Source organism: Aspergillus fumigatus, chromosome 1, assembly GCF_000002655.1.
Source record: "Aspergillus fumigatus Af293 chromosome 1, whole genome shotgun sequence".
Taxonomy (NCBI): Eukaryota; Fungi; Ascomycota; class Eurotiomycetes; order Eurotiales; family Aspergillaceae; genus Aspergillus; species Aspergillus fumigatus.
The window spans coordinates 3025036-3045939 of NC_007194.1; the positions used below are offsets into that span (position 1 = coordinate 3025036).

At 50.1% G+C, this 20904-nt stretch overlaps 8 protein-coding genes across 8 annotated transcripts; 6 read left to right on the plus strand and 2 right to left on the minus strand.

The window, feature by feature from the left end:
* Positions 1-6: 6 nt before the first annotated feature.
* Positions 7-3458, minus strand: bgt1 (1,3-beta-glucanosyltransferase Bgt1). The gene is made up of 6 exons (XM_747418.2): positions 2650-3458; positions 1356-2576; positions 984-1292; positions 655-912; positions 434-594; positions 7-370 (listed from the first exon to the last, which is right to left on the minus strand). The coding sequence occupies exons 3-6, from the start codon at positions 1241-1243 to the stop codon at positions 132-134; spliced, it is 918 nt and encodes a 305-aa protein (XP_752511.1). The 5' UTR covers positions 1244-1292; positions 1356-2576; positions 2650-3458; the 3' UTR covers positions 7-131.
* A 346-nt stretch (positions 3459-3804) lies between these two features.
* Positions 3805-5229, plus strand: AFUA_1G11470 (emp24/gp25L/p24 family protein). The gene is made up of 4 exons (XM_077803919.1): positions 3805-4150; positions 4266-4473; positions 4539-4726; positions 4786-5229. The coding sequence occupies exons 1-4, from the start codon at positions 3953-3955 to the stop codon at positions 4801-4803; spliced, it is 612 nt and encodes a 203-aa protein (XP_077660088.1). The 5' UTR covers positions 3805-3952; the 3' UTR covers positions 4804-5229.
* A 172-nt stretch (positions 5230-5401) lies between these two features.
* Positions 5402-6884, minus strand: AFUA_1G11480 (DUF3237 domain-containing protein). The gene is made up of 7 exons (XM_077803920.1): positions 6711-6884; positions 6619-6646; positions 6530-6564; positions 6323-6462; positions 6244-6259; positions 6063-6185; positions 5402-6008 (listed from the first exon to the last, which is right to left on the minus strand). Exons 1-7 carry the CDS (start codon positions 6750-6752, stop codon positions 5886-5888), a joined length of 507 nt encoding a protein of 168 aa, XP_077660089.1. The 5' UTR covers positions 6753-6884; the 3' UTR covers positions 5402-5885.
* Positions 6885-7864: 980 nt separating this feature from the next.
* AFUA_1G11490 (endopolyphosphatase) lies at positions 7865-9972 on the plus strand (the record flags this gene model as incomplete). Its single annotated transcript, XM_747421.1, has 2 exons — positions 7865-8036; positions 8132-9972. The coding sequence occupies 2 exons, from the start codon at positions 7865-7867 to the stop codon at positions 9970-9972; spliced, it is 2013 nt and encodes a 670-aa protein (XP_752514.1).
* A 1118-nt stretch (positions 9973-11090) lies between these two features.
* On the plus strand, positions 11091-13848 carry erg27. Its single transcript, XM_747422.2, has one exon. It carries the CDS (start codon positions 12305-12307, stop codon positions 13544-13546), a length of 1242 nt encoding a protein of 413 aa, XP_752515.1. The 5' UTR covers positions 11091-12304; the 3' UTR covers positions 13547-13848.
* Positions 13849-13933: 85 nt separating this feature from the next.
* On the plus strand, positions 13934-16133 carry AFUA_1G11510 (uncharacterized protein). The gene is made up of 2 exons (XM_747423.2): positions 13934-14892; positions 14953-16133. Exons 1-2 carry the CDS (start codon positions 14742-14744, stop codon positions 15759-15761), a joined length of 960 nt encoding a protein of 319 aa, XP_752516.1. The 5' UTR covers positions 13934-14741; the 3' UTR covers positions 15762-16133.
* Positions 16134-16390: 257 nt separating this feature from the next.
* Positions 16391-19572, plus strand: AFUA_1G11520 (transcription factor domain-containing protein). The gene is made up of 4 exons (XM_077803921.1): positions 16391-16534; positions 16678-16842; positions 16893-16977; positions 17042-19572. The coding sequence occupies exons 2-4, from the start codon at positions 16758-16760 to the stop codon at positions 19218-19220; spliced, it is 2349 nt and encodes a 782-aa protein (XP_077660090.1). The 5' UTR covers positions 16391-16534; positions 16678-16757; the 3' UTR covers positions 19221-19572.
* Positions 19573-19790: 218 nt separating this feature from the next.
* Positions 19791-20848, plus strand: AFUA_1G11530 (HpcH/HpaI aldolase family protein; the record flags this gene model as incomplete). Its single annotated transcript, XM_747425.1, has 5 exons — positions 19791-19956; positions 19991-20116; positions 20175-20404; positions 20464-20685; positions 20747-20848. The coding sequence occupies 5 exons, from the start codon at positions 19791-19793 to the stop codon at positions 20846-20848; spliced, it is 846 nt and encodes a 281-aa protein (XP_752518.1).
* Positions 20849-20904: the final 56 nt, after the last annotated feature.

The following is a 20904-nucleotide window of genomic DNA, read 5'->3' on the forward strand; positions in this document are numbered from 1 at the left end:
GATTCACTTCAGACTCAAGACAAAAGCTGTTCAGATTTCTAAAAAAACTGGTATATCCGGCTGGTATATCATACAAAGAATAAAATCCACCTGGGATCCCTCACCATCCTTTTCGACCTAGAAATATTTTCCTAGTGCTTAGGGCAGGTCAAATCGAACTTGGCCTTACGGTCCGCAGTGAAAGCACCCCAGTGCGTTTCGTCTTGCATCTCACCGTTGTCGCCCTTGGTCTTGGGCTTCCAGGACTCGTCGAAGGCCTCAAAGTAGAAGACATCGACACCCCATGCGAGCATGCCGCAAACGGCAGACTTGTAGTAATCAGCAGCATTCGCAGTGCTGGCGACGGCCGGTCCGTAGTTGGTTCCACCAGCTGTTTAGACGTCAGATTCGATACCCACGTGAGTCCATGTCATTCAAAAGGTGCAAAACTTACTTGTGGGCCATCCGGTCTCACCGTTGCCAAAGCGAATCTTGTCTGCATTAGAGCCGGCAACTTGCTCAATGTGGCCCAGAGCCTGAGCCATGTCATCAAAGTAGGTGTTAGTAGCATTGCTCAGCTCCTGGCCCTGCCAGTAGGCGAAGCCGTTGGCCAGGCTATGTAGAAGTTAGCCTAGTTCTTGAGACAAGCCAAAATGGACGCAGAATGAAACTTACAAATAAGTGACACCACCCTGAATAATGGGGTCGGCCGTGCCATCAGCGAACTTGTTCCAGCTGTCCACCATTCCGACGGTAATCTTGGGGAACTCCTTCTGGACCTGCTGGATTCTGGCAAGCAGAGCCTGAGGGGTGAGACTCTTTCGGTAGAGCACTTCGGAGCCGACGGTGATGGCGTCAATAACCTCCTCGTTTCCGGGGACAGCTTCTTTCAAGGCGTTGAAGTCGTCGGTGAAAGATTTGTCGTAATCGGGCCTACCAAACGGGGCAATGTTAGCAACCTAGCCGCTTGACGTAAAGCGGATGTAATGTGACGGGTTCCATACCAAACACCCAGGACGACTTTGAAGTTCTTCGCCTTAGCCGCAGGGATGATATGCTTTGCGGTGTCGCAGTCACTCGCGGAGTAGATGCGCACGAGAGAGGTGACTTCTTTTAACGTATCGAAATCGGTCTCATAGTCCGACTGGACTTTGCATTTGCCGCCTTCGTTCTTATTGCCCAGGGCGAAACCCAAAGTTCCATTCTTGGAGGCAGCAGCGGTACCGGCCGCAAGAGCGAGAGGGAGCAAGGTGCTGACACGCATTTTGAATGTATGTGCCGTTCGGAGGTCAGGAGGGAACGAAAGTGATGAACTGGACGATGTTGTAAATAAAAAACTGCTTCAATTTAAACGCAGGAATAGACGAAAACAATACCGGATAAAAATAGCGACAAGAGTAAGGAGAGATCGGAAGGAGGGACAGTTATGCAATAAATAATGGATTCAAAGACTGGCAACCGATCCCGTACGTCAGTCGATAAGAAGAGAATGTGGAGTAGTTGGAACTCGGAACGGTCGAGAGGTCGAGAGAATGATAAATTCAACAGATAAAGGTCGCCTCCTGAAGCAACTGTAAGAGAATGAACGAAGGATCTCTTTGGCCCGGGGGGCGCGGAGGGAGAATTCGCCATCACCCAGTAAGGTAAGGCATGGATCAGTCCCCTTAGGCAACGCAGGTAGGTTTCTGTCTCAGGGCCAGCGCCCCCTATGGAGCAATCCCAACTGTGCCACAGCCTGTCACCCAATCCGAGATCTCATTTGCCTGAGTGACCCACACGCGGTACCTGGTTTAACGATATTGGGGCAAAACGCTTCGGCGATCCTTATCACCCTTGAGGCTTCTGCCTTCAGGGCTCATTACTGGGTGAAACCTCCACAGGGGTCTTTGGTTCCCCAAGTAGTTTAGTGAGTGAGAGGCCTGGACCCTGTCTCATATACTACGAAGTTGTAGGACGAGCCAAACCTACAAAGATGATAAACGGCGTACAAGCATTTCTAGAACACAGTTCTGATAGACTTCTTTTTCCAATAATCGCTGCCACCTACCGCCGCTTGGATCATGCCCTTGGAAAGAAAACGGTTTAACGCAATACCTTATGTGGTCCGAGCCAACTAGTAATATACTAGTAGTGGAAGAATCGATGATGTCACACACTTCGGAAACGCGTATACATTGAAGGAACCCTGGATGTTTGATTGATGGAAGAACCAGAAACAAAAAGCCGGCCAAGTCCGCGACAATGGCTTGTTCTCAGTACCGGTCTAGCCTTGGTTCTTATCCGACCTCGGTTGCCATCAGGGCGAGAACTTTCCATCCGATAGATATTGGGACTGCACAAACTTAGACATTTTCTTTCTACCACACCCTCAACCCGCAAGCTCACCCTTGGTTGCTGTCGAGAAGTGACTTTGCCTGTTCAGGGGTGATTCTACGACCGGTCATGCCATTGAATCTTGTACTGATGGTTTGCCACTGGTCCCTTTTCCATTGCGCTGCAATTTTACGAAGAAGAGTCACCTCCTCCATGGTGTAGTCCCCGTCGTAGTATTGGTGACTGGTGCCTTCGTACTCTTCTCCGTCTTCAACCTCTTCGAACTTCATCACAGTCTGTCAGCTGTTCTGCTAATCATGGAAACAGTCGAATGAGATGTTTGACGGATTTACTTACTTTGCCATCAATGACCAAGGGACCTGAAAAGATCGCCAGATGGTCAGGGCTAGTTATTTTACTGTCGTACGGCAGATTGCTCGAATGCCAGGAAGTTTTGCAGTCCTCTTGTCTGATACTCTGGAGTCTGTCGCCCCGAATTTCGTCCAACCTGTGTTTCAGCTCTTCAGCGTAGCTGTCGCCCAATGCGCTGGGAAATTGTTTCCACAACGCCTCACTAGTTTCAAGCTGATGAAGAACCCTACCACCGCCTCTACTCCATCTGGACGCATCGTCGTTGCCTTTGTTCGATCAGCCCGTCATTTTTCTCCTCATTTAGATCCTTCAGCTGTATTTACCTGACGTGTTCCCCACAGTATCCGTCCATAAAGCTTCAGTCTCGGTTTCAGTGTGCCAGAAGTTCGTGTTGTGCTTTGCAGCAACCCTAGCTCGCTGCAAAAGATCAGACTCGTCCTTGTAGTTTAACAACATTTGACTGATATTGCTGCTACCCTATACGCATCAGTGGCCAGGAGGTCTTTGCATAGCGTCCTGGGTCTGAAGATGGAGGTCAGAGGAATCCGATAACGTATGCCGTCGACGACATAGACCGGCATCTCGGTCGGTTCTCAATCTTGCTGGGAATTAACAGAAGCTGTAGTGATATAATATCGTGTAGCTCCAACACCTGTTATTTACAGGAACTCATAAGCGTATGGGGACTATATAGCCTCGAGATTGGCCTACTACAGCGCTGTAAATTTCTATAAAAGGCAAGCACTGGTTGAAGCTGGGAAGAGGGCATGAGCAAATTAACCGTTTAGCAGGAGCTTGGATGTTGTTGTTGTCTACTGACTGTAAAGGCGTGGTTTCTTATTCCGTAACAGGACAGTTGCTTTCATTGCTTTACAGGTCATGGAAACGTCCTCAAGGATCTGCAAAATATTCTTTGGGTACAGGTACCAGTCGGTCTTCTTTAGAAGGGAAGCGAATAGTCAGCGTCACCATGTTCTTAATGGTAGAATTTATATTTCGAATGTCGAGTTTTCAGTTGATTTGAAATGAAAACCAGAATTTGCACATTAGATAAATCATTGAATAAGTTGCTTAGGTGTAAGGTCCGTTGAGAGTCATCTACAAGTCCATGAGGCGGTTTGCTTAGAGGTGGGTGGTCCGAGCGTCTCGAATTTCCAACTCCAACAGAGAGAACACCTTGCGCGTCGGATATCATCGAGCAGGCGGAACATCACCACTTCCTTTCGACTTCCTCTCCACTACCATATTGGAGCTTCGTCTTCTGCATGCCAGAGAAGGCGTATACAAAATGCGATTCTCTACAACAACCCTTCTGATCTCCGCCCTTGGGTGGATCACAGCCGTGGCCGGTCACAACATCCAGCTCAAGGCACACTCGAGAGAATGCTTCCATGAGACATTGCATAAGGATGATAAGATGACCGTTACTTTCCAGGTCGGCGACAGGGAGTTTGGTGGTAGCGGGAACCTTGAGATTGACTTCTGGGTAGGTCCCCTGAAACTGAAGCTTGTTCTTGAACATTTATTTCGATTGTCGGATCGGTGTCGAGGCAACGGATGGGATTTATGACTTCCTAGTCTGACTTTCTGCTGCACTACAGGTTGAGGACCCCCTAAAGAACCGCCAGTACTTCAGACAAGCCGTATCATCAGAGGACTACTCGTTCACCGCGCACGCCGACGGAAAGTACGTTTACTGTTTCAGCAACGAGGGTTGGACTTCGAACTCAAAGGAAGTGTCCTTCAACGTCCACGGAATCGTCTACGTACCGGAACATGAATTGGCCCAAGATCCCCTGGAGGTGGAAGGTATGAGCATTGCATATGGGCATTGGGTACGGGCTGGGCGGTGTCAGCTAACAGCTTCTTTGCAGTGCGTAAACTCTCCGAGGCTCTGGCTCAGGTGAAGGATGAACAATCGTACATTGTCGTTAGAGAGCGGGTACATCGGAACACAGCGGAGAGCACAAACGCCCGAGTGAAGTGGTGGAGCATTTTCCAGCTTGCCGTGCTCATTGGTGAGGGTATCTTCCAGGTCTGGTGGCTGAAGAGATTCTTCGAGGTGGGTGTGACGATACCAAACAGACCTGTGAAGAGTTGCAACTGACATCAATATTCCAGGTTAAGCGTGTTGTCTGATTACATCCGGAGACGAAATAATGGAGTTATATCGTGGGTGGTGATTGGGGTCTTCGATTGCATTTATGGTCTGAGAGTTTGGCCTTTAGCATCCTTGAAATACGACTGTATTTCCTTTGATGAGCGCGATAAAATATCTGTTTTAGTCGGAAGCAGATCATCCAGATTTTCATATATCGATTCTCAGGGCACCTGAGGTCAAAAGTACGTACCTGACTAGACGACCACGGCACGCAGGGCTGTCAGCCCCGCATCCACCAGCAGGGACCCAAACATCCAGAACAGATCGTCTTCTGATCACATTCTGATCCCAGGGAGAGCCGGACCCCTACATACAACTGATTCCTCCTCCAGATCCCGTAAATCGCCAATGGCCTCATCTCTATCCCCCCCATCTAAGTACAGAATTAAACGCAGCTGGTAACGACAACGTAAGCGAAACCGTCGTGCCTCTCAGCGACGATCCCCTTTTCTCTATATGCCGGGGGCGACAGGCATGCGGAGCGTGCCTGAAGAGTGATGCCCCTTGTAGCTGGTGCCCGGTGGAACGTATCAGCTGCCGCATTGCACTAGAAGATGCAATAGACACAGCATACCTACGAATGCTAACACAGATAGACATCAACGTGCGTGCCGAACCGAGCGCGAGTGCCTATATTAGCGCCTTTCGGCTCGTCGACTATCTGTCCTCTTGGTTCAGAGGAGAGATGGGAGCTTCGGGCCTTGCCGTTCGGGTGCCATGTTAGCACGATTACGTTTTTGACAGCTTGCGTGGCGGTCCTAGGGATGTTGGCGCTTGTTGGATTGGTGGCTTTGCTTGGAAGGCTCTGGGAGTGTGGGAAGGGGACTCGGGGGGGTGGATGGAGTCGGTTTACAGGGTGTGTCCGAGAGAAGCTACGATGTTGGTGGGTGCATAGGAGGTCTGGGATTGGAGATGCAGAAGAGGATGATTACGAACGTCACCGGGCAGAGGCAGAGCCTTTACTGCGCTGACTGATGCGGCATGCAAACGGGAGTCTTCCAACGGCTCGACATTCGAGCTAGGTGTCTTCGAATATATAAGGTTTATGGCCAAAGTGGCTCTAACCCTTGACGACCTGGCTGACCTTATATTCGACAACAACGGGCTTACCCTTCTCGACTCGGAATCGGCCCTGGCCGACGAATACTCGGTTCTCGAACTCCTTGTAGCGCTCATCACCGGTCTGTAGTCCTGTTAGATTCTGGAAAGTTAGATAATATGCGGGATGCGATCTCACCTCAAAGGTAAAGTGAGTAAAGGAGTTTCCAAACGGCGTCGCGCCGTCCTCGGCATTGCCAGAGAATACAGCCTGTTCCGCAGGCCCCATTGTTACGACACCGGTGTAGTTCATATAGAGCAACTGTTGGTTGCACGTCAGCTGGTAACTCTCAGTCTCCGCGAATGACATCGTGACATACAGCCTCATCCTTGGTCCTGTACATGTCCCGTTAGCATCATCTCGTGCTTTCATTCCCAGAATATTCGAAGAAGACTAACTTGATGACTCCGTGCGCATTCAAGCGCAAGTGCTTGTTGTCCGGGTCCGCATGGATGTAGTCGTTGCCGGTACCGACAAACTCGGCATCAAGAGCAAGGGGGTAACCGGGATCACTCTTGACAGTGCCACCAGTCATAGGCTTTGGTCAACGTAATGTCTGTTAGCAATGGACGTTGTGCAATGACTTCGCTTTCCGTCATGCTTACCACGACCTGCAGGCTGTTGGAACGAGAGGCACTGCCTTGAACGAGGTTAGAAATGCAGGGATAATATATCCTTTCGAGCTGTTGCTTACCGACAGCAAACCCAGGGTCAATTGTGACCTAAACCGAACACAGTGGTTAGCCGTTGAGGACAGTGCCATGCTAATCACCACTTGTTGCTCACCTGGACTGTGAAGGCAGGCTGGAGAGAAGGAAACTCAGACATGGCGATACAAAGTGGGCGGAATAGACGGGACGTTGCAAACAAGATAGAGGTCAAGAAGGGACAGCGCTCTTCTCAAGTTGACATGCACAAGCAGAACGTAAGATAACTGGGGGGAAACCCAGCTTACCATTGGTAATCAACAACAACCACCAGAGTGCCCCGCACTCCCGATAAGGAAATAAGCGTAGATCCGATCCTCGGCCATCCCAACTTTGTAGCTTAATCGGCGCACGGAAATAGATCGTTGAGAGGGATACCTCACACTGTTGGCCTTGATTGCAGGTGAGAACTGGCGCGTTAGAGGAGAGCTTCACTCGAAAGTACTGTAGTAATTGGAATGTTTCTGGTGCATAGGATGGTTCTACATGCATACCTAACTCTTGCTGTGACGATTACTCTATAAATACATACGCGTAAGCGGATTTACTGCAATTCTCGAGAAGACAGTGAAAAAAGAGTATATAGAACCTTGAGACGAAAATAGGATCATGTGTATCGACATGCGACCACTGTTTTACGCGGATATAGATAGATAGATACTTATCAAGAATGCCTCCCTGCAAGTCGCAAGGTCCTTCAACCCTTTCGCTTGCTGGCCCAACAGTCCCTGCCAGTAGCCCACGTGGGGACGGCAATAGGCAGAGACCACATACAAGAGTACCACTTACGGTCACGAGGTAATGCGTCCCAAAGGTCGCGTGTCGTGGCGGGGCGAAAATCTACAAAAAAGGATCACACTTGCTTTAATATTGAGGATGTTGCCCTTTCCTTCAAAAAAGACTCAGATTGTTCGATGTTTCAATATAAGCGGATTGAACTTTTGAACAACGGTTGAGGAAGAAGCGGAACCACCGAAAACTGTCGAATGAAGACCTTTCCTGATTGGGTGATTAGCTGTTGGTGCCACTGAGACTGATCAGCTGCATTGTGTATCAGTGACGTTGGCGACGGGTATGTTTGGGCTACATTAACTTCCTACTCTTTTCATCAACTTTGAGAGCCTATACATGATCAATGTTTCGAGTTCTTTCTAGCAGGTGATCAAAGATCGATCCCCGCGTCGTCGGGACGTCTTCCCCAGCACAGGGCAGAAAACAAACAGTACCAATCCAATGATCCCTTATCTTTTTTTGCAGGGTATCCTGGTTGCCAGTGTGACTGCATTGCCCGTCTTGGAGCAACTACCTCTTGGGCTTGCCGTCCCAGAGTCGAACAGTCAATCTGATGGAGGAATTTATTTGGAAAAGTCACGAAGGCTTCATGGGCGTTTTCTCCATATAACTGGTAAGATAAATTCAATTGCTCCAAGACTACGGAGTATCCGAGGAGGGACTTCGAAAACTTCAAATGGAATGCTGATTCCGTCTCCCTTTGTTCAGATCTGCACCCCGACCCTTATTACAAACCCGGCAGTTCTAGCGACGATGGCGCTCCATGCCACCGAGGAAAAGGTTCGGCAGGATACTTTGGAGCTGAAGGGTCGGACTGCGACTCGCCGTTCTCCCTGATCAACGAAACTTTCAGCTGGATAGAGAAGAACCTGAAGGGCAACATCGACTTTGTCCTGTGGACTGGAGACTCTGCCCGTCATGACAACGATCAGAAGATTCCTCGAACAGAGGATGAGGTTGTTCGATTAAATGAGATGCTGGCAAACAAGTTCGTCGATGTCTTCCGAGACAAACAATTCCCTAACGGCCTCTCCATACCCATCGTCCCTACAATTGGAAACAACGACATCATGCCACACAATATATTCAGAGAAGGCCCAAATCGATGGACGAAGAGGCTCCAAAAGATCTGGAGCAAGTTTATACCAGAGCATGAGCTCCATACATTCGTGGAGGGCGGTTGGTTCACGAGCGAAGTCATCCCAAATAAACTGACGGCCATCAGCCTAAATACGATGTACTTTTTCGACTCCAATTCCGCCGTCGACGGGTGTAAAGCCAAATCTCAGCCGGGTTACGAGCATATGGAATGGCTACGGGTGCAGCTTCAATTGCTACGCGAACGCGGGATGAAAGCCATTCTTATCGGACATGTACCTCCAGCCCGGACAGTTAGCAAACGGAATTGGGACGAGTCGTGCTGGCAGAAATATGCCCTGTGGGTGCATCAATATCGGGACGTGATTGTCGGCAGTGTCTACGGTCATATGAACATCGACCATTTCATCCTCCAAGACCACCACAATGCCAACATTGTCGATGTTGACCTGCATGAGACGTCTTTGGAAGCTCCAAATGATACAACCGGCGACATCTCCATTCGGTCTCGGTCAGCGTACCTCAGCGATCTCAGGCACGACTGGGCCAAGTTGCCGTCACCGCCGCGAGATTTCCCTATGGACAACAGTACCCTTGACGACTGGTTCGGAGAGGGAGCGACATTTGAAAACGACGATGATATCCAATTCAAGAAATCCAAGAAAAAAAGACGACAGTTTCTGAAGGAGATCGGCGGACCTTGGGCTGAGCGATACAGCGTATCGCTGGTATCACCCAGTGTAGTTCCAAATTACTTCCCTTCTTTGCGCATTGTGAAGTATAACATAACCGGACTCGAAGATATAAATGCTTGGGCCGGAACTTCTGTTGGTGCTGATATCCTACTTTCGTTGACGGAAAAATCCAAGGAACGTCGATCACAATCTGAGTCAATTGAGGACCCAGATGTGGATGAGTTGGAGAAACGAAAGGACAAGAAAAAGAAGAAGAAGAAGAAGAAGAAGAAGCCGTCCTTCAAAGTTCCAGAACCTCCTTCGCCCACGGCCCCGCCAGGGCCTGCATATTCGAACCAGCCATTGACATGGCTTGGTTATACTCAATACTTTGCGAATCTTACGAAGATCAATATTGAGTATTATGAACGATATGGTTTCTCGACTGACGGATTAGTCAATGAGACGAGCGGCAACGACATCTTTACTTTTGAAGTTGAATATGACACTACGAAGGATGACATGTACAAGCTGGCAGACCTCACTGTGCGCAGTTACTTCAAATTGGCCAGTCGAATTGCAAAGAAAGCCTCCACAAAGGATCAGATGTCGGAAACGGGAGCTACCGATGACCTGCATGCTGCTATTGATAACGATGGTGACGACTCCAGAAATATGAAGGACACAAAGGGAAAGATGATGAGAAACCGAGTATGGAAAACATTTCTAAAACGCGCATTTGTGGGATACTACAAGGGTGATGAAATTGATGATTGACGTGACCTAAGGTAGCTGATGGTTACTTATTCGCATGTGGGTTGTATAGATAGACCATGATCATAGATTTCTTTGACTACTGGAGTTACCTGGGCCCGAAATGAGCTCTTGCCTTGGGTACACGACCTGAGATTCTATTGATACAAGCCGACTTAGATTGGCGGCACTTCTTGAATCCAAAACCGTCCATTAACAGCAATTCCCGTATCCCTCTATCCATCCAGATCTGACATCATACTGGCGGTGAGAAACTGGAAACAGCGCGCGGGATAGATGGGTATTCGTCGTGACCGACAGGAGGATCATTTCATACTGTGGGTTAGACAAAGACAGAAATGCAGCAAAGACCGTAATTGATGACAGGTAGTAAATTTAATGGCTGTACTGAGTGCTCTATGTGGACTGAGGCGCAACAACATGACAATGCAGCGGTCAGTAAAGCGGTATAGTATCTGCCAGGAACTGATGGGCAGTACTACTGGTGTCGTTAGGACCGTGAGGTGCTTTGACTTACCAAGTCAACAATGATGAAAGCATTGCTTTCCTCGACGTTTGGCTCATCTATTGGCACGATAATCCTCCTGTGGCATCTGTGAAAGACAACAGGACGTTATGCGTCAGCCTCATATTTTCATTGATAGTTATCCGAGTCTTAATACTTCGATGACACGCTGGCAAGCGCCTTGCCAGCTGTCAGTTCGTTTTACCCATGACAATGCCATCATACCCGTGCTACCACGAAGCGCGGGGGCTGAGATTCCAGTACCACCGCTTCGTAGAGTCTTAGGCTGCATTTTTAGTGCCAGAAGCCGTCTTTACAAGCGGGACAGAATCAGGCGGAAACACCAAGTTCATCGATGCTTGGCCATCTTCATCGCTGAATTTCGACCAGAGAGAGTGCTTTGGTCACATTGTGAACCCAAAGAGAGGCTTGGTGGCAGCGACATCCACCGGTCTTGTCACAGTGTCCCTATCATATCGTCTAGCTGAGGTTAAAAGCTGCAAGTCAAGGAAAATCAGCAGTCGGGCTATGACACGTATCGAGCTAATGATACGCCGCCCCCTCTTGCCGCATGGTTAGCAATTAGCAAGCCTAAGATTTTGCAGCTTTGGGCTTTGGAGTCGCTCCCATTATTGCCAACAGTCACTGTAAAATCAATAGTTGCCACCTTTGCACCATGTTGCTCATCCGCTTCACTGGTCGTGGGGTCAAGCGGGGATCATGATGGGATACTGATTCCTATCATTTCTTTCTCTCCAATCTCTAGTCATCGTTGAAGAATAAAAGCAATTTGGTGGCAGTCTGGATCCATGCTCGGGACAGCAACGTGAATTCCTTTTCCGACGGGATTGCTAGTACTCATGCGACTTTAACTAGCACTTCTTCGTCACAGTGGGCCTGTCGCTCGCTGCTGTCCAGCCGTCCAGGTGCATTGCAGACGTGAAGCCTCTTCCTTGCTTCATTTTCTCTATACATGCTGCAATCTCAAGTGCTTGTATTGATTCAGAAGCAGGATATACTCATCGACTCTAAGGACCCAACTTATGCACTGGGCTTCTGGATTGGCTTACGAGACATCAGTCCGAGCAATTGACATCGTTTAATTCTATTGACTGTCAGCAATTGACTGGCAAAAATATAGAGCAACGATCTGACCACGTCCAAAGACGCGCGATGCATCGGAACGCCGTTCTGTTCTGCGACTACGAGCTCATCACCCTTTACCTCGCTACTTTCGACCGCTACTCTGTTCGTGCCTTGCTTTGTTAGCTCGGTCTACGCGACACCTCTTACTCTTTTGTGGCATCAGAACTCAATCCATTACGCCTTTCGAAGGAGAGTGAACGAGGAAACAGTTTATCGCCCTGCTCTAATAAAATCCTCGGGTTTGATTTATTACTGATCCTCAGTGGTTTTGTATAACAGAAGCTTGCGTCTAATATTCTTGTGGGAGGCACAATTGTCCGTTGCATGTCATATACTCGTTATCCGGCCGAAAATCGCAAAGCGCAAACAGATCGACTTAATCAAACTGCATAACACTGGTCATTTTTCCTCTGCCTAATCAGGAGAAACCCGCATGAGACAGGGCACAAACGCAGACAACTGAACTCAATCAAGGAATTGCATACGAAAATTACTTTGCATGTGTACTCTAAGCGCTAGCATCAGCCAAGCCAAAACAAAACGCTGCGAATTGGCGCTTGTCCAGGTTGTTGAAGGGAACGGCGTTTGACTGATCCATTCTCTGTTTGCGCGCGCTTCCTAGGTAAGCTCTTCCGACTTGATGGTACCTATCTTTCTATGCTTTTACTGTGAACCAAAGCCCAAATGCAATGTGTCTCATTATTCAATGACCAAGTTATTTGGTCTTCTCCAACTTCAACATTGCTAAATTACGGCGGATTATCGGCCACCTCAGTTCGCAAACCAATGGCTGACTCGTACGAGGATTTTCCACTGATAGATCCAGAGTGTCTGACACTGTGGATGGCTTCTTCCGAGGTTGACCAGAAGGCTCTGGGCAACTTTGCTGCTATCACAAGCCGTGAGAATCCTTTTTTGTCCGCCATGTTATACAGAGTCTTGGGTTTGTCGGTAATGCTGTCCAAGAAGCTCCTTCGTGCACGAAGATTGCGACGTCTGGATCCCACGCGGGAGACAAAGTCCCTTCAACTGTATCACCATATCATTTGGCTTTCACGGGAGGGTCTATTGATCTTGGAGGAGTTCGTCCTTCCCATGGTCGAGCCCTTCGTGGAGTTAAAAATCCTCGCATACAAGCTCAGAGCCTCGTTTTATCATATCTTCGTTCTCTTCCATAACGAGCCACCAGTCCATGCGCCCGGTATTATGAGCCTCCGAAGCCAGTCTTCAGCGACGAATAATGCTGCTGAAGCAGAGTCGACTCCCAAGGACCAGGGATCAAGGTTCTCATTTACTTCTAAACCAGAAGTGATCCCGCGTCCCCAGGATGCGGCCTCGAATCCAGACGACGCTGCAAGACGAAGGGCTACGCAGGCTCCTCCTGGCCTAGCCCCGGTACAGCCTCCCAAACCCGCTTCATCATTCCTTCTTCCCTCTATCGATTATACCCCAACTGCAACGGCATGCTTCAACCATGCCGCTCTCCTTGCTGAACGGTTTCTGCCCGGATCGCATCCCCTACGCCTGTCGATAAAGCTCGAATATGCTGCTTACCTTTACGATTGCCTTCACGACCCAAATGCTTGTCGACGATTGGCGAAGCAAGCCATAGCAGATGTTTACAATGCTCAGGAAGGCATGGACGACGAGAGCTTTGAGGACGCCGCCGAGATAGTTCGGATCCTGGGAAAGATGGTAAAGCGCTCGGGCAAGAATAGCAGCACGGGACCTAGCAGCACGTCAGCTGGAACACCAAAAGGGGATATCTCGATGAGCGAGGGCAGCCTGACCCCAAAAGTACGAAAATCCGTGTCACAGGCGACAACAATGACTTCAGTCTCGCCTGCTCCGGTGAATAAGTCCCCGGTCAAAAGTGATGCGCCTTCTACTGCACTTCCAAATCCAAGTATGACGAATCCTATTTGACATTGACGTGTCGACCATTGCGGATGCCATAGTGAGTTCGCTTGGATGGTTCATGATTATGCTGTGTTTTTATCGGCTACGGAACCATGGGGTAAGTTCTGCAGCATTTCAAGAAGCGGTGGTTCATGTGTTTGCTTGAGCGGATTTATGTTCTTCATCTTTAACTCGGCGGTTTGTCGTGGTTTATATAATTGGTCATATTGGTTTCCCACCGCCGATTGTACTTATAGTGAGCGGGTTGGAGACTTATAGTCATGTACACTCTGATACCATCAAGTCCGAATGGCTGCTTTCAATAATTTGCCCATCTGTATCTCAAAATTAGAATAAGCTCCCATGGATCAACCGTGGTTAACGTTTGTCAGGCACTAAAATCGATGACGGTGACATCCGTTGGTGCCTGAGGCCACATGCCCAGCCGCAAAATTCTCCCGTGAAAGAGAGAGTCAAAACGAGTCGACCTTTCCCCGGAAGGCGGCAGAACGTGTGCACCAAAAATAAAAAATACCTTCCGCTCCTGCATGCACATCTTTTTGGCTCTGAACTCTTAAACGACATCGCGAGCTCTGATTGACTGTCTGACACCAACACACTCGTCTTGTGATCCAACCAGGGGTCTTTGCTTGAGCGACGCGTCCTCATCGACTTGGCAACCACCAACATCCTAACGTTGCAGCGAGTCGTCCTTTACGTCATCCATCCAGTGACATTTGTTGCGGTTCCAGTCGCATTGGGCAAGGGATGCAACATTAGACAGCTGATTGAATTGGTTGTCTACATCTACGGAGGACTCTGGGGGTTTTTTTGCTTCGCTCTCCCCGCCGTCCTGCATTGACCTCAGTGCTTTCGTTGCTGGGGCATGGATACGCAGACATAGACATCTCCCACACCACCTCACCTTAGCAAACACCGCCCGTTCCGCCGATCAGCCAACACCAACGAATCAACAGACTGACGGAGCAACAGAGAGTGAGACAAACACATCTACGATTTTACAAGGCTGCAATTGCACATTCATGCATAGCCCGCTCACAACTTTGATTTACAATTAGGCTACCCCTCTCCTCGCACCCTTTTCTGGCGATGAGTTTGCCTGTCCCGGAATTCTTATCAGCGAAGCAAAAGGATCCCAACAACCGTGAGGACTCGCCCTCATTAGTGCTGTCTCGCGTGCAACGTTCATGAGTTGTCTAAGATGCGGTCGGGGATTCAAAAACCCGGCGCAATTCCGTTCTTTGCGCTCATCCTCTTCTCGATACTCAGCCTGGTGCCGTCTTTAGCTAAAGAGTGGGGGTTCTATAATCTGCAGATCGGATATCGAGCCTATAGTCGCAGTGAGGATTGGCGTATGTGACTTGCATTCTCTGCGCGTCCTGTGCGATCATACTGACTGGTTGGGCATACAGATCTCCCCCGAGTAAAAGATGGCGCGATCGAAGTCCGACCGAGGACAAGCTCGGCCGGGACTCTGTGCAAGTCGTGGCTCGCCGGTGGCTCCTTTCAATCCTGTCCAAATCGCAAAGGACGTCCGCCACGAGGTGCATTGGATGCGCCATCTCTCAGCGCATTCGAGGCGGCCTCTGTCTTCGACAGCGAGCCCCTTACACAAACGGCGACCCGATCGTCGAGTCTCACAAGAGGCGTGCACGCTTTTAAAGCATTCTTCATCAAACAATTAGACGACTGCCAAATCTTGCAACCATTCTTACCTGGGAGCGCGCCGTCCGTGCCGAAGTCCACTTCTCGTCCCGTTCCACCTTCAGTTAATTCGTCCGTCGCACCAGTCCCCCTCCTCAGCGAAGAGCCCCAACGCTGGTCTCGTATCACCAATCAGACAACATCAGCCACGAAGCATATTCTGGAAAGTTCTCGGATACGATTCCTCTCGGGTTGTCACGACGCATGGCAGCAGGCCTGTCTTGTGGCTATGGATTTCCTGAAAAGCTTCCCTTCGGCGTTAGGCACTCAGCCTTTTCCCTCCAATTCCACGGAATCTGGATTTCCGCGGCAATTGCCTGGCCAGGAGCCAGGGCGGAAGTCAGCCCCGCAACCCCTTCCTGCGGATGCACTCGCTGCGCCAACAAAACCGATCACCCAAGCTGCCCCGGCTGCGGGTCAGTCCGAGGTGGCAGTAGTCGACGACAGCCCTAAGAAAATGCGCGGTAGCTGTATGGCTATCGTAATAGGACTGGTGGTTGGGGTAATATGGTTCTAGCGGGCTTTATTCTCTAGCCGCGCCACTTGGACCTGACTCAATCGTCTGGTTGCCAAGCTCCTATATTCGCCATGTTCATATTTGATGTCTATATACAAAGTCCCTGAGAAGGTCTTGTTTGTCTGCTTGTAATCTATTGAATATTGGCTCTGCTTCCCGTTGATCGTCAATGGGGCTGGTTTTTTGCTTCTCTGCTTCGATATTGACACCTTGTCTCTGATGCGATTGTACATGCTTTGCTACGAAGTTTGTCTGGCCTGATACGGGGACTCTGGCTTAGTCCTCTTGGGTGCTGACGCTGATGAGGGATACTCGAGATTTGGCAGTGTACATTAGAGTACCATATAGAATACAATAATGTCTGTTATTCAACAACGTCCTTCCTCGTAGACACTCCTGAAGTCTGTTGATTTAATGGGACCAGCGTAATGTGGTCTTGCTACAACTTCCAATGTGATACTGCAGAAAGTTAACACCTTAATTCCAGTTGACGGCGCACGGACCAGCATCCATTGATCCGCTTGCAGGATTGGGATTCATCATGTTTGGCGCAGTGCAATGCGAGTGGATCTGTCGAACCTGAGATAAGGATTCTTTCCATTCGTATTCACATCTCTGTATATTAATTCTCCTTATGAGCTAGAGTTTCGGAGATCGGTTGCCTGGTTTCATTGGCTTTGGAATCACTGAGCCAGGGATATCCGCCCAAGGTCGGAAAGGCGGCGTCTCTACGTCTTGCCTATCCAGCTGATTTGGAGCGTAGTTGATGAGAGGTAAGTTGGTATCGATGTTTGGAATATAGTCGATGGAGACAATTTGTTTGTACCGCTTCTATCCAATGTCCTGGATGGCAAAGGCGATGCTGGTGTTGCAATGTTGACGTGATCAAGTATTACATGCTAAAACCAACACAAAGGATCAATTGCATGAGACAGACGGTCACTATCATTTTCCCTTCTGCCAGCCTGGTGACGAGGGAGTGAACTGATCCGGAGAATGTCGACCAAGAAGCCAAGAGACCGGACCACTCCCTGCTGCGTGTGCCGGTTAAAACGGCGAGGATGTGATCGGCAACGTCCAGGTATTGACTCATTCAGACACTTCATTTGCGATGGAAGCTAACAGATACAGTATGCGGACGATGCCGCGAGGCAGGCCTATCGGAGGAATGCTCCTACCGACCGGAGGACATGCCTCCTCGGAACAGCTCAACACGGTATGTACGCCTTCGCTCAATGCATGTCCATGTCCCAGACACAGGACCTAACAGGCACAAACAGGTCGCTACTTCCGCGGCAACTGAAACGGCTGAGGTCCTTGCCCTCTTCGTCACATTCTCCCCCGTTGGTGGTCATCCAGTCCGCTACACCGCCCCGTTCGACGTGGAATGGGAGGGAGCCGTCGCCGAGGCGCACGCTGCAGAGTTCGCGAGAGGCTGGTTCCAGGCTGCAGTATAGGCTCGGCCTTTTTTCGCATCGGCGAACGCAGTCTGGATCTGCTATGTACCCTGCCCGAGGTAACTGGCAAGCGCGCGGGCAGATTGAGGCCGACGAAAGTTCCGTTGGTGAGCCCGAGGGAAAGGACGATGCGATTGAGGTTTCGTCGAGTCATTCGGAGGAGTCGTTTCATACTGCTACGCGATCGCCGATGCCGGAGTTCATTTCGACGGAGAGTCGCGGCGTGCAGGGATCGCGCTTTGCGAGGATACGACAGGCCCAGGAGAGACGGACGGGAAGTGTCAAGCGGGAAGAGGAAGAGGTGACTGAGGCTCGTCTGCCGATATTACGACATTCAAATCTTGCTGGTGGGACGTTTATCTCTGCCGTGGATGAAGACGAGGAGATGATGGATCCTTCAGTAGATTTGTCCAAAAAAGATGCAGATCGACTGGTGAACATCTACTTGAAGCTGGACTATGTGACGCTGCCGATCTTGGATATACAGGACTTTCGGGCAGCGTATGAGGCAGTTAGTGTTGCTGGGGACTCTACCACGCCGAACGCATTTTATGCCATTCTGAACACAATCTTTGCGCTCGCCTGTCTCAATGTAGACGACATGCGTGAGGAAAGGGCGAGATACTTCTTCAACGAGGGTCAGAGGCTGGCCAACCTGTTTGATCAATACAAGTCTATTGATCTTCTTCGATTGTACATCCTACAGGTTCAATATCTCAACGCGATAGGTGATCTACTACCTACGGCTTGGGCTTTGATCGGATCTACGATACGACTGGCACAGTCACTGCGTCTACCCTTCGATGCAAAGCAACACGGGCACAGCAGAAAAGAGCGAGAGACTTGCCGGAGGCTCTGGCATGGCGCGATGATAATGGAACAGATAATTGCGCTGCGGCTCGGCATCGCGCCCCAAACACCCGATCCGCTGCGGGTTCCTCTGCCTACGCACTTGGATACAGACTATGTTGATGTGTTCTCGAGCGCTCCGTCCAGCGCACCGTCGAGCTCGCAAGGTGAACGTGCATCAATAATCGAGTTTTTCACCGCCTGCGCAAGACTGTACAGGCTTGTCGAAGACGTAATGGCATGGGAGGAAGAGGCAAGGATTCGGCCTCACGGCTGTGCCATGAAGAAACTACTGTCGCTGGATTTTACGCGATTCTTGAAAGCAGATAGCCTCTTACATGATTGGAATCAGTCATTGCCCTCGTCTTTCCGGAGCAGTGGAGGCCGTGGCACAGACGAACACTCGATCGTCGTCCGACAGCGGAATATCCTTCGAGCTCGATACTTGTATCTTCGGCTCCGGCTAAACCGACCACTGGTAACTCTGGGGCTAGCGCTGACCACCGCGTGCAAATGCAAGTCGGATGGCCAGCCGCACATTGTGGTAAGAAGGCCCGCCCCAGACTCACCTATTGCCCTGAGCCTAGTCCATGGGGCTTCTGTCATGTGCGTCCGATCCGCACTCGAACTGGCAGAGCTCATTCGCGCCCATGAGACTGGATTGCTTCGATTTGATGCACCATACGACGCAAGTCACTGTCTCAGCCCACCATACTGGGAGTCTGTGGACTATCTCTACGTCTGTGGTACAGCCTTCCTTGCTAGCTTCAACCACACATGTCCTTTCTTCGGTGATATGACCGACGAGGAAGACGAACAGTGTAGAGTACTCTGGCCCTGCATAATAGACCTTCTCGGTCGCTACCAGGGATATCGTCGACGCGGCCGAACGGACAATGTAGCCCAGGCGTGCAGCCGTACACTGAGCGAGCTTGCCAAGGCTGTTGAAAGCACAGATTTTACGCCTTGGGCGGTCGACTCGGCGATATTAGGACAAGACGCGCGAGCAAGGTTCTCTCAACGAACTGAGATGGAGTCACCGGTTCGACACAGACGAATATCAGGTGCGAGTCAGACGATCCCGGATCCTCTTGGGGACGTTCCTGGGTTTCCAGAGTGGATGGATAGTTTACCAGTTGACCTTGTGGGATGATTGTTTGGTCTGAGCTATGTGATACCCATTGTATGATAAACCGGAACTGTCAGTGTCCCGAATAAGATAAACTGAAGCTAAAGCTGTCTGGCAAGTAGCAACCGTTCACGGCCTCGGTAGTGATTATATCAGAACACTCGGAGTCGGTCCGATGCGGATATATCTATTCATCGCCAACCCATCGTCAACACCTCCAAGTTACAATCCACGCGTAGTTCGTTTTGATTCTCTCGACTCTTGCTTAAACCCAAGCCACGATTAGCTTGAATCTAAAAAGATCTTTAGATCTACCGCATAGCACATAGACCCTCTAGAGCAGACGTGACATGTCCAAGTCGGACCTCCCTAGCACTCCCCCACGCCCCCAACATCGGCCCGTAGACCGACCCCCGCAAAGTAATTCAGTGTCGTAATCTGATCGGGACAATTCCCAGCGAGGACAGCGGGGTGACAATTTCCCCCTTCACCCCCTCTTTGGATTTCTTGAGCTATTTTGCATTTTCACTTCTACCTCCCGGTTTCTTCCCTTTCTCCGTTTCACTCATCCTCGTTCATACACAAATTACAACAATGCAGGCAATGCAAGCAGCGAATCGACTCCAGCGGGCTCTCCGCACCGAGCGCGGACTGTCCTTTGGTGCGTGGCAGATGCTTCCTGGGGCGAATCATGCACGGTTCATGGCGAGAACGGGGTATGACTGGATTTGTGTAGATACGGAGCATGGGAATATTGCTGGTAAGTACGGAGTATTGCTGGCTACGAATTACAGTGATGGCCATGGCTGACGGGGGGTTTGCTGCAGATTGGCAGATGCATGAGGCTGTGGCTGCAATTGCTGCTACGGGGGTGAGTCCCATTGTGCGGATTGCTGCGAATGAGGGGTGGATGGTGAAGCGTGAGTCTATCTCTGATTCAGAGGGGAGAGGAAATGGAGATCAGCTAACGGTGGACAGGGGCCTTGGATGCGGGCGCTCATGGAATCGTCGTGCCTCTTTTGTATACTGCTGATGATGCTCGGAGATTGGTGGAATCTGCCAAGTTCCCGCCAGTTGGCCGGAGAGGCTTTGGGAGTCCCTTTGCCATGGGCTCTATTGGTGGTGTTTCTGGATTGGAGTACCTCCAGGGGGCCAACGATGCTCTGCTCACTATCGTGCAGATTGAGACTAAGGAGGCATTGGAGAATGTGAGTTGATCGGGGAGTGGTTGCAGAAGTGATGACGATCTAATTGAGTTGATCTATAGGTAGAAGAGATTGCAAAGGTCCCCGGCATCGATGTCCTGTTCGTCGGACCCTGGGATCTGGGAAACAATATCGGCCGTCCCGTCACGGGGGCGTTCCATGAAGACCTCGAGGCTGCGATTGAGCGGATCCGCAAGGCTGCCGTCGATAACGGAAAGAGGGCCGGTATCTATTGCGTGGGTGGTGCGGCTGCAAAGAAGTATGCCGACCGGGGTTTCCACATGGTATGAAGCAGTCTCTTCCTTTCCTGCTTACCTCCCAGGTCGCTGATAAGCTTTGATGCAGATCTCCGTCGTCGCCGATGCTGTCGCGTTGCCCACTTTCCTTGCGGATGCCCTTGAAACTGCCAAGGGTAGCAAGACTGATGCCGCCGTTCCCACCTACTAGGTCTACCCATCTAATCCCCATGTGTATAGTGTTGCAATAGATTAAACGAAGTTTAT

Excerpts from the sequence above, each read along its gene's own strand:
- erg27 (XM_747422.2), top strand. The coding sequence starts at position 12,305 with ATGCAATGTGTCTCATTATTCAATGACCAAGTTATTTGGTCTTCTCCA.
- bgt1 (XM_747418.2), bottom strand. The coding sequence starts at position 1,243 with ATGCGTGTCAGCACCTTGCTCCCTCTCGCTCTTGCGGCCGGTACCGCT. Across the intron at positions 595-654 it reads CAGGGTGGTGTCACTTATTT|CCTGGCCAACGGCTTCGCCT; the intron begins GTAAGTTTCATT and ends ACTTCTACATAG. Across the intron at positions 371-433 it reads TGAGACCGGATGGCCCACAA|CTGGTGGAACCAACTACGGA; the intron begins GTAAGTTTTGCA and ends ACGTCTAAACAG.
- AFUA_1G11480 (XM_077803920.1), bottom strand. The coding sequence starts at position 6,752 with ATGTCTGAGTTTCCTTCTCTCCAGCCTGCCTTCACAGTCCAG. Across the intron at positions 6,565-6,618 it reads TGACCCTGGGTTTGCTGTCG|GCAGTGCCTCTCGTTCCAAC; the intron begins GTAAGCAACAGC and ends ACCTCGTTCAAG. Across the intron at positions 6,009-6,062 it reads TTACTCACTTTACCTTTGAG|ACCGGTGATGAGCGCTACAA; the intron begins GTGAGATCGCAT and ends ACAGGACTACAG.
- AFUA_1G11510 (XM_747423.2), top strand. The coding sequence starts at position 14,742 with ATGCGGTCGGGGATTCAAAAACCCGGCGCAATTCCGTTCTTTGCGCTC. Across the intron at positions 14,893-14,952 it reads TAGTCGCAGTGAGGATTGGC|ATCTCCCCCGAGTAAAAGAT; the intron begins GTATGTGACTTG and ends TTGGGCATACAG.
- AFUA_1G11520 (XM_077803921.1), top strand. The coding sequence starts at position 16,758 with ATGTCGACCAAGAAGCCAAGAGACCGGACCACTCCCTGCTGCGTGTGC. Across the intron at positions 16,843-16,892 it reads ATGTGATCGGCAACGTCCAG|TATGCGGACGATGCCGCGAG; the intron begins GTATTGACTCAT and ends TAACAGATACAG. Across the intron at positions 16,978-17,041 it reads CCTCGGAACAGCTCAACACG|GTCGCTACTTCCGCGGCAAC; the intron begins GTATGTACGCCT and ends AGGCACAAACAG.
- AFUA_1G11470 (XM_077803919.1), top strand. The coding sequence starts at position 3,953 with ATGCGATTCTCTACAACAACCCTTCTGATCTCCGCCCTTGGGTGGATC. Across the intron at positions 4,151-4,265 it reads ACCTTGAGATTGACTTCTGG|GTTGAGGACCCCCTAAAGAA; the intron begins GTAGGTCCCCTG and ends GCTGCACTACAG. Across the intron at positions 4,474-4,538 it reads AGATCCCCTGGAGGTGGAAG|TGCGTAAACTCTCCGAGGCT; the intron begins GTATGAGCATTG and ends GCTTCTTTGCAG.